The 11,294-nt window shown below is 46.4% G+C and overlaps 1 protein-coding gene across 1 annotated transcript in view; it reads left to right on the forward strand.

The window, feature by feature from the left end:
• The first annotated feature begins 1,866 nt into the window (after window positions 1–1,866).
• LOC109288064 (cytochrome P450 2J5-like) overlaps window positions 1,867–11,294 on the forward strand; it is a 23,326-nt gene continuing 13,898 nt past the window's right edge. Inside the window, exon 1 of the mRNA XM_019503417.1 lies at window positions 1,867–2,116. Coding sequence (XP_019358962.1) covers window positions 1,946–2,116 — 171 coding nt within the window. The 5' untranslated portion in view covers window positions 1,867–1,945. The remainder of the gene's footprint in view (window positions 2,117–11,294) is intronic.

The following is an 11,294-nucleotide window of genomic DNA, read 5'->3' on the forward strand; positions in this document are numbered from 1 at the left end:
GCCTGAGGAAAAGGCGGCCGAGAGGGGACCTGGTAGTAGCTCACCGCTACACTAGGGGAGGACACCAAGGGCTCGGTGAGCAACTGTTCACCAGGGCATCCACGGGGAAAACCAGGAGTAATGGCCACAAACTCCTGGAAGATCAATTCAGGCTCAATGTGAGGAAAAACTTCTTCATAGTCAAGGTGTCCAGACTGTGCAATAAGCTCCCTCCAGAGGTGGTGCAATCACTGACCCTGGACATCTTCAAGAGGAGATGACAGTCACCTCGCTGGGGTCACCTCACCCCCAGTTGTCTTTACTGCTTGGTGCAGGGGGCCGGACCCGACGATCTTCTGAGGTCCCTTCCAGCCCCTTACAATCTATGAAGCAGAGCCACGCAGACATGGCAGGAGCTCTGCATGGCAGTTTCCTGTGGTGGTTGCTGTCTGCTGCCAGGATTTCTGAGTGAAGCAGTTTGTTATAGATGAAGTTTAACTCAGCGGATGGTGATCAGTGCTAGTTGATTGGGGAAATGACAAGGATGGAGATTCATGACTACTGAGGATGGACCCTTTTGCATAGGTTCTCTTATAAGAGGGACCTTTTATAAACCATCTGAGACCGCAAGATCGTTTATAAACATGAATTAATTACTTACTAGACTCCTTTTTTATGCTTCCATCAATCTTTCCTCATTATTATATTAACCAGTCTATAGTGTAACACCTCCGAAAACTTCTTCACTGTAAAAAAGCTAATCATGTAACCCATACAGGTTGCTTAATACCTCAAAAAGAACCAAAAGTATATCACAGCCTAAAATATGTTCTATGTAGGAGACATCTCTGGCATCCATGACTGTAGCATAGAGTACTTCCCAACATTTAATACAGGGCTGTCTAACTTCTAAGTGGCCAGAGGCTGCATGCCACACAGGGCACATCGCGGGGAGGGGGAGGCAGGGAGGGTGGGCACGTGCACCCCTACAAAAAGGCGCCGCTAACACTGTCAGTGGCACCTTCGGGTGCTTGCCACTTGCCACTGCCCCCCCACTGTCGACACCACTGCCAGCGTCTGCAGGTGGTCAGCGATCCTCACTGGCTGCCACCAATGCCTCCTGCAGTGTCTGCAGGTGGTCACCACCCCCCTGCCACTGACAGCACTGGCAGCATCTGCAGGAGCTCCCACTGACCTCCACTGCACTCCCACTGCCACGCTCCTGTTGCCACCATGCCCCCAGCCACCGGGGGCATGCGTCGTTCGTGCCCTGATGCCACAGGCTGCAACACTCCTCCCCTTGGGACAGGAGCCAGCAGTGAAAGCTCATTGAGGGGGGGACCTTAGACACCCCAGCTGCAGCAGCAGCAGCAGCAGCCAGAGAGATAAAGTTGGCAGTGGCCAGTTAGGAGCCGAGGGGCCAGGTAGGAGCCCACTAACCCCTTGCAGGCTGCATGTGATCACTGGCTGGACAGCCCTGCTTTAATATATTTATTTTCACAACACCGTACTGGAAAGACCACCTTTCCCACCATACAGAGGGGGTAACTGAACTGCATAAGTGATCTGTCCAATGTCATACATGGAATCTGTGTCAGAATACAGAACTGAACCACATCTTCCACACCAAGAACAAAGGCCAAACTGGTGGACTACCCTTACTTTCACTATGCTATATCTGGAAAGTGGCTCCGCTGTAGTCTTAACTTCCAGTTCATTATCCTTCTCCCCAGTACTGTTCTTCCTGCACCATCATATGTGCAAATTCTGACCAGCTGGAATCTGTTTGCATTGAACATTATTGATTTTTTCCAACACCTTGCCCAATATTGAGAGCGTGTCAGTAAAGAAGGGTGGGCCTGGGGTGGGTGTGTCTGTGGACAGTGCTTAGCTACTAGCTGCTTAGGAGAACTCTCAGTCTGGCATCACGTAACAGAGAGAGCTCAGGGAATAAAGTAGATAGAAAATGATCCCCATAATTCAAATAATTTTAGGTCTCATCACTTTTTATTTTGTCTGGAATTTTCTGAGTGTTCAAAGGGCCCGAAGCAAACTTCCTCCTGGACCAGCACCGCTCCCTTTAATTGGCAACCTGTGGACAATACGTTTTCAGGTTCACCATGAAACTCTGCTTAAGGTACTGTGTCTCTATATATTTACTGCCATGAATAATTAATTCTCAAGGAGCTGTAGCATATCTGCAGCTGGAGGGAAGTACAGCATTTTGCCTCCTCTGGTCAGTCTCTCTGGTCTCTCTCAATGTGTAGATGCAGATTAGTCATATCCTGTATGTTATATGAACAAAACCGCAATCCTAAAGTCTCACTATGGGACAAGGCTTAGTGCTTTTGAGTGGTTCAGTGGCAAGCTGAGAACAATCATAAGCAACATCAGTTGCAAGCTGCACATATCACTGAACCATCCAGTCAAAACTAAGGGTGCGTACATTCAGCGAGGTTAGGGGGAGGTTAGATAGCATTAAAAATGGCCACATGATCTAAGGTAAGTTGGGATGGGAGGGGCTAGCTGGGGGGTTGAGGGGATTGAGGGGGCAAGTGGGCTCTGGTAGGGGGACCCAGGTGGAGGGGGGGCAGGCAGAGTCTACAGGGGGGATCAGGGAGGCAGGCAAGGTTGGTGGGGGGGAGGGGTTGCTGGAGTCCAGAAGGGTTTGGCAGGATGTTGCTTGTGGACTCCATGGGGGGCTTGGGAGGATGGGGCACTCTCTCCCCCACTCCCCATGACCAGGGGCTATTTTTAGCCGCTTGACTCCCCCCTCATCCCCAGACAAACAACCCCCACAATGAACCTACCCCGTATCCATTCTGCCCCTCTCCCCCCAGCTTACTTCCTCAGCTCCCAGTATGAACAAATGCAGATAAAACCAGCAATAGGAGCAGCTTCCAGGATGGGAGTTTGATGAGCTGGGGTGGGAGAGTATCTGTCTGGAAGTGAGCAGAGGGGCTGGGGGGCTAAAAATAGCCTGGTGCCAGGGAGGGGGTAGGAAAAGCACAGCCCTGGGACTGGGGCCAGTGGCTGGGCTTTCCCAGGCCTGGGACTGCACTGGGAACTGTACACAAATTAGGTTAGATCTGTCTTGCCAGACCTGAGCTAAGCTAAACTAACTTGGAGCTACAAGGTGCAGACAGAAGTGACAACTTTCTTCTGATCTGCCCAAAGAAGGCAGTTTATAGTTGTGACCAAACATGGGCACATGGCTTCAGACAGCTTCAAAAATGGCCAGTCAGGTGAAAATCTGAAACCTCAATACATGAGGGGTCAGACAAAGATGTTTCGAAACGAGCGTTTTCTGTAACTTGTGTCTGCCTGCCTGCCTGTCGCTGACTTCAGAATGGGAAGGGGGAAAGGAAGCAGAGGGAGTTCAGTCTGGGGGTTTTCAGCCCCTGCTGGAGGTTGGGATAGGTGTATTGGAGCCCCCCTGAGGTAGGGGGTGGGGCTCCAATTCACCCACCCATCAGCTGGAGAGCCCCTAGAATGAGCTCCTTCTGCTCCCCTGCCCCCCTCCCATTCTGAAAACTTTGCAGTCTCCCAGGTAGGAGGGGCCACTGCTGGTGAAACCAGCTGCAGGCTTGCAGCTAGCAGCTAGATTCCTCTCCCTCCTGGAATCAACAGTGAACTTCTGTTTGGTCCAAGGGATAGCTGTAACTCAGAACACTTCCTGAAAAGCATTCTCAGTGCAGGAGCTGCACTTCTGTCTGCCCCCTTTTACAGTTACCTTAGGCTGAGTCAGCCATTTTAGATCAATCTAACTGTCTTGAACTTCTGTACAGTTCACTTATAGATCCACCTAACTAATGTAAGGTCCTTACCTGGGTGAACTAAATTAGATTGGATGGCCATTTTTAACATAATCTAGCTTCCCCCTAACCTCCCCAGATGTCTGTATGCAACCTAGATGCCCCACAGACTCCACAGACTCCTCCATATGGTATGGACTACAGACAGAAAGGGAAGACAGAGAAAGAACTAACTAATAGAGGGAAGAGACATAGCTTCCTAGATGTAGGAACCAAATCCCACAATCCTTATTCAAGCAAATGTGACCACAGAGATACAATCCCCACTGGCCTGCTTAAAGCTTGCAAAGGGTTGTTGCAATAATTTGAATAATTTGTCCTTATTTGTCCTTATTTCATAAGGCCTATGAAATTTTAGTTACTAAACGGAGACCCATACTATGTAATATAGACACAGCAAAACAGATGGAGCAGTGCAGTGCTGACATTTCATGTGTTTCCAAGTGCTTTCTCTGTTTCTTTGGACAAAAGGGATTATCTGAAGTGGTGATGCATAAATGAGACATGTAGATGAATGTAATCTGGGATTTATTCACACAAATTGTAACTATTTTACTCTCTCTCTATCTGTCTATGCATACATACACACACTATTGAACAGTAATGCTATATATATACTACACACACAAACACACACACATTATTCTATACACACACACATAGACCTGATCCTGAGAACTTTACTCAGGCAAGATTCCTAAAGATTTCAAAGAGATTTCTGATGAAGTAAAGAGGTAGCAGTTAATAACTGCCCTGCATCATTATGGCGTAAAGCTGCATTATCACCATGGCAGCAGGACCTTGAGAGATGCAATATCTCCCAAGATTGTCTGGCACCATGGTGAACAAACTATATGCATCGCTACCTAGGAACATCTAGTATGCGCTCCCTTCCATAGCTGGTCAGAGCTAGGAGGCTGTGACCCTGCCTCACTTTGATCCATTTTGGAGGTGATTCGTTCCCATGAAAATATTAGTAGATAGTAAGATGACTGCAGCTGTTGCTGATTTCTACACGTGGATTCAAAGGGAGAACTAGAACTCTGTGAGTTTCTGCCCCTTTTACGCCTGGCCCATGTGAGGGCTGCATGGTTCAGCCCTTTAAGATTAAAACCTAAGAGTGAAGTATAGCTGAAACTCTGGCCAGGTCACTAACATCCCAATGCTGCAAATGCAGATGCGTGAGTAAAAACATGTAGAGGGTAGCCTCAGTGCATGCAGTAGCATGTTTCTGTACAGAAGTATGCTGTCTCTGTAGTGTTTCAAGAGGGCAATCTGACTGATTTTAGAAACATTCATTTAACTAAAATGCTCACAATTTAAAATGCATGTTCAACTGAACTTTTCAGAGGCAGTAAATCATTACAAACCAACCTGACTCCCTCCCCATTGAAATCAGTGGCAGTTAAATGACTTCAAGGTGGATGCCCTCACCCTACTGTAACTTGTTAAAATACATGTTAATCATTACACAGTGTTGTCCCATAAGTTCAGCAAGCCAGGAATGGAGTCTGTTTTTCTATTTCATTTCAAGTTTCTATCACTGATCAATATTTTATCTTTAAAAAGAAGCATCACTGAAATATCTGGGCAGCTGCCAATTAAGTTAGAAACACAAGTACAAATAAACCCTCCTATCTCTATCTGTCCTATTGTAGGGCTGACAAATTGTTGGAGACAAAAGTTTGGTTTTTTGTAGGGCTGACAAATTATTCAAAAAATAATCATAATTAATTGCAAGATTTAAAAAAATAGTTGCAACTAATCACTCTTAATCACACAGTTAAGCAACAGTCAGCAACCCCACACCCATGCACTCTGAGGTTCCTTCCTGCCCCCACCAACAGTGCAGAGCCCCAGCCCTGACACCAGCCCACCCGCCACTCACTCTGGACTTGCCCTGACCAGAACAAACCAGCTGGAACCTGTGCAAACAGCCCTGACACCGGCCTGCCCCAAGCCTGCTCCAAGCTCACGTGCCCATGCTGAGCAGCGGCAGCAGCTGGGCAGAAGCTGCTGTTCAGCACGAAGGAGAAGCGGCACCTCCCCCTCACCACTGCTGGGCCCTTCTTGCTGCAGCTGCCTTTCCAGCTCTCTACGCTGCCACCGCTGCTCTGCTGGGTGACCCAGAGGCGATGGTGACAGCAGCAAAGAGGAGCCGGAGGGTATCCCAGGTGTGAGCTCTGGGCAGCTGCAGCAAGAAGGGCCCAGTAGCAGTGAGGGAGAGGGACCACTTTTCCCCTGTGCCAGGTAGTATCTTCTACGTGGCTGCTGCCACTGCCACCACTGCTCAGCGTGGGCAGGTGTGTCTGGAGCAGGCACGGGGTGGGCCGAGAGCGGGATGTGCACGTGGGTTCCAGCTGGTCTGGAGTTGGTACACTCCACTGGTCAAAACGGTGTGTGTGATTAACGCAATTAAAAAAATTAACACATTAATTGCATAAGTTAACTACAATTAACTGACAGCCCTAGTTTTTTTGTTTTATGTTTTTAATTATATGCTGAAAAGATATTTATGTGCAATGTAAGTGAGGAATCATGGAAGGAAAGTAAAAGTGGATAGCCAGGTTCAAAAAGGGGTTAGATGAATGTCCTTGGAGGACAGGCCCATGAAGGACACATCCATTAGCAGTTATTAAATAGGCAGGCAGGGATTTATCCTGTGACATCCCTAAACTGATGGTGGTGGATGCCACAGGAGGAAGGACAGAGGGTGCATTACACTGGACATGTCCTGTACAAATACTCTTACTCTACAGCGGGGAGGGTGGGGGGGAATTTTTTTGGCAGGCATACTACAGACTAGCCCCACATCCTTCTCTAGTGCCACTGATCTCCTTCCCCTGCCAAATCTGCTTCTCTGCTTTCTGCTTCCTGCCCTATCTGCTGCTGCACTGCTTGTTACCTACCCGATCTGCAGTGTGCCACCCATGCCACTTGTAACACATGTCCTGTAGGTTTGCTACTCCTACTCTAAGGCAACTACTGCCACTGCCAGAAACAAGATGATGGACCATCAATCTGACTCAGTATGGCATTTCTTCCGTTCTTAATCAATGGATCTTGTCTTTAGTTATGAATCCATGACATCCATGGTCATTCTTGGCTTAGCAGAAGCAATTTCCCTATTGTAAGTCTAGCTCCCATGAAAATTCTCTCTCTCACATAGGAGCTTCACCCTGTTTTCTTTACTGGGGGTGAAGCCATATTTAGCTTGCATATGTTAACCTAAGCCTGATCTCTTAGGTAGTCCACGCAGATCCCACTGAAAGATGCCAGTATCAGAAATCTTCAACTGGATTCTGCATTCAGTGGAGGCCCATTATGAAGCAGAGCTTCACGGCAATATGTTCATAGAGACCTATGCTGCTAAGTAGAAGAACTACTGTGTTTTGTCTTACTAGGAACATTTTCAGGATGGGTGATGTAGCAGGGAGCTTGGTGCTCCTGGTACTTTAAAGGAAAGCAGGCTACAAGTGAGGCAAAGGACAATCAAGGGAGCCACTTGACCCAAAAGGGGCTGGGCTTGCATGATATAAGCCCAGGCCTGAGCTGTGCAGGTAGTCTGACCTGGAGCCATGGAGAGAAGAGCTCCTAAACAGTCCATCTTTATTAGACCAACAAGATTTTTGCAAAAAAAAATTCTTTAATTGCAAGCTTTCAGGCAGAAACACCCTTCATCAGGCATTGGAGAAAAGATTGTAAAAGTTCTCCTGGGTAGAAATGAAATTTCATATTTCACAGGATTTCACAGAGGAGTCAATAGATGGAAAATTCCTTTAGGCAGTCAGTTAGTTCATAGCTGGTATGGAGCCTCTCACCTCCTGTGAAGATCTGTGATGATACAAATTAGCTTGAAACAAAGGCAGGAGCAGGATCTCAGGTTTCAGGTGGTCACAGTTGCTTCCTGCTTGGGAAAATGTGAAGACTTCAGCTAAAATTCTATATCAATTGTATCAATAGTCGATATAATTATATGAAGGCATGGCAGACAAGCAGAAGGGAAGATTGCCCAAAGAAAGTAAAAGGGACAAGGGCTGAAGGTTGCTGAAGGGCCACCATGGCCACTCAGTTACAGGTGATTATTCCTAGATCAGAGTTACAATAGCCAAATTTAGGGGTCAGAACATATGCTCACAGTGATCCAATAGGCTAGGATGCAGTTTCTATGCATAAGTGGAAGTGGGCATTATTTGGATATCCTAATAGCCAGAGCTGAAGAAATATTGAGGAGTCTAATAGGATCCCAAGCCTGTAAGTATCTATTAGAAGAAGCAGGCAGGAGCCTCTTACAGATGAGTATATTATGGAGAAGAATAATTCTTCCAAATGCTTTTCTCCTCCTTGCATGACTTTTATCTTGTAAGGGTACAGCTTCATCCAGTTGCTCTTTATACAGGTGTTGATCTCTGCTAAAACATCTGGGAGATGGTGCTGTTTAGATCTGCCATAAGGGACATGCAGAGCTGGATATTATCGGTACTGATGGCATTTCAGCCAATATTGTCTAACCAGCTCCCCCCCATGGCTTCTTACAGATTTGAGTCTTATGGTGGAAAGGACTAAGAAGTCCAGGATTGGAGGATCAGTTGCCCATAACAACCCTCAAGTTTTGATCTGAGATAACAGTTGAGCTGTGTTTTCTATTTGATTCTTGGGTTTTTCAGAGACAGGACAGGAGTATCTAGGGATCATTGTTATCTAGTACTGCCAAAAACTCCAGCACATTTCTACTTGCCAGTTTTACCAGAAGAAAACTGTGCACTAGAACAATAAATGCTTTTTTCTATGCTTAGCCAGAGTCAGACACCTAAGATGGTTCCAGCGGACACTCCCAGGTGGCACCAAAGACTGTCTTTACTAACTTGCTGATGAAAGAGTCTGACATCGGACTGTAATTAATGAAGTCACCATTATCAGGCAATGGCTTCTTTAATGTGGTGGGAGGTAGGGCTTCCTCTTCAAGGAATTCCTCCACCAAAGACTGATACTTCAGTCTTTTTTATACTCAAAAGCTCTCTGAAAGCTACGCTGATGTGAATGGCTTGTGGTGACTATAATAGGGTGTGAATGAAGTACCTTTATTAACTCTTTCACTCCTAAGCTACATGCTGGGCTGCATCTTTTCTAGAAGTACCAGAGGTTTTTAAATGTGATTAGCTCTCAAAATTCTTGAGTATGGACCATGGTATTAGCTTCTTCTGACTTGAAGACAAAAACTGTCTAAAATAGACAGCAATCAGATCAGAAAATTGTGGGGAGAGAGGGAGGAGATGGGGATGCTTGCATTCCTTATGTCAATGCATAGTGGAGGATGTGGCCCCCTTGGTGCATGTGTGGAAAACTGGAGGTTGCTGGTGAGACCCTTGAAGTAGTGAGATTTAACAGACTTCCTGTTTTTCAGTAGGAGGCAGTGTTTTAAAATGGATTTTGTGAAACCAGGGCAAATTCCTGTGTGGATGCTCTTATTTCAGTTTAAAATGTAACTTATTCTGGTTTAGCTGAAACCTTTTCCTAGTTGGCATAAATTCAATTTTAAAAAATTGTAAACTGATATAAGAAGGTTTACCCAGGATTTTCACCAGTTGATCCCTCTCTGCTTAAATGTACTCTGAGATTATACAAGTACAACTTTCCTGCTTGCACAAGCTGGGAGGGTAAGTTGCCACTAGGTCTGCAGCACTGGTCAGACAGGTTTCTGGGATGCATGGCAACTCAGGCACCTCATCTATAACCAAACTGTAAATGACTGATCTCATGTTGACCAGCACATAGTAGAGGTGCTGGTATTCATCTGATTTGACCTTGTGTGGAGCAACAGTCTGTCTCTTGCGTGGTGCTGGATATAGTTGTCTCCTGACCACCTCATGGCTGAATTTTCCAGTGTCTAGCTTGTCCTGTCATGACTTGTGCTGGACAGGAATATAAGACAGACAGCTAGCTAGAGTGGTGGTGTTGGACTGCTAAATGCTTGTAAAGTGGCAGCTGTGCTCAACAGTGCCAAGATCTAAGTTCAGACAGTGATGGGAGTGGGGAGGAAGCTTATAGCACTGCATAGTAAGATCCTGCATAAGTACAATGCCTTGTGGTGGTGGGTAAGGAAGAAGAACCACCCTGGCTTGTTCAGCTGGTTCTAGGGGTTTAAGGTACATGTTGTGTAGAACCTAGCAAAGAAGGAGTATATATGATCTGGAGTATATATGATCTGCACCTATATCTCCAAGAGCAGTAAGAAGGGCCTAACTCTTTATGTAATCAGATAAAGGGAGAAGTAGAAACAGTACTTTTGTTGTGGACTCCAGAGGCTGTGACAGAGCACATCTGATGAATTTAGAGGGACCACATTTATACAGCAGTGATCAAAGCAGAATTTCCAAGCCTGGACTTTTTAAGTGGTGAGAATATCTATGAATGTAAGCTTGTGCACACAAGAAAATCCTCGTATCTGATATAAAACTAATCTCTTTAAAGGCACTGGGTAAAAGACACAATGTAAGAATTCTCCTTTGTAAAGGGGAGCTATCTAAATCCATCCGAGGGGGAGGGAAGGCAGTTTGTGTATGGATCTGTTGTTGCTGTTACTACACGTACGTACAGACACTCAGCACAGTTCTGCCTATGAATGTTGCAAAGCTGTGCAAGCATGCATCAGGAAAACACTGGCAGACTTTTAAGAAATAACCTTACAAGTACAGGACATATACCAAAAATACACTTTTAAGATCTTATCAAATGTGTCTCTGAAAGTTCCACAGAAACAGAGGAACGTATGTGCCACATTTCAAGCTGCCATCATATCCTGCTCATGTGCTACAAACATTCCAAAAAAAAGGGCAAATCTCTTAACAAACCATTCCGAAATCTTTTATTTGGGTACTATTTTTCTGTTTTTATGCCCTGAATGGTTTATTTTAGGAACTAACTTTATTCAAGTTTTGTCTTCTTCTTCATAGGCAATATGTTATTGCTCCTTTCTCAGGAGCCAATGTCAGAGTTTAAAAGTAGCCACTGATTTTTATTAGGGCTGTGCGAAGCTTCGGGTGCTGATTTGATTAGGAGGAGATTCGGCCCGATTCAGTGGCTGAATCTCCAAATCCGAATCGAATCAGGGGACCAATAAAAAGGTCTGAATCGATTTGAAGCTCTCCGAATCTTTGGAAAAGATTCAGAGAGCTTTGATGCTTCAGGCAGTCCCCACCCGCTGCAGCAGGGAACTGCAGCCGGACTAAGAGCTGGTAAGTAGAGGCAGGGGAGGCGGGGGCTGGAGGGGAGAGGGGACAATGAGGGGAGTCCTGCCAGGCCCCATCCCCTGCCTGCTCCCCCAGCCCCTAACACCCCTGCCTGCTCCCCAAGCCCCGCCATGGCTGCCCTGCCCACCCCAGTACTTTACCAAAAAAGCCCCCACTTTCCAGGTGCTGCCAGGCAGGGGGGGCGATATGTGCTGCCCCCCACTGCCCCATGCTGCATGGGGGGCTCTGCCATGAGCCCCCCGACCCCCCC

Source organism: Gavialis gangeticus, unplaced genomic scaffold (assembly GCF_001723915.1).
Source record: "Gavialis gangeticus isolate Ggan-Ray unplaced genomic scaffold, GavGan_comp1, whole genome shotgun sequence".
In the NCBI taxonomy this organism is placed as follows: Eukaryota; Metazoa; Chordata; order Crocodylia; family Gavialidae; genus Gavialis; species Gavialis gangeticus.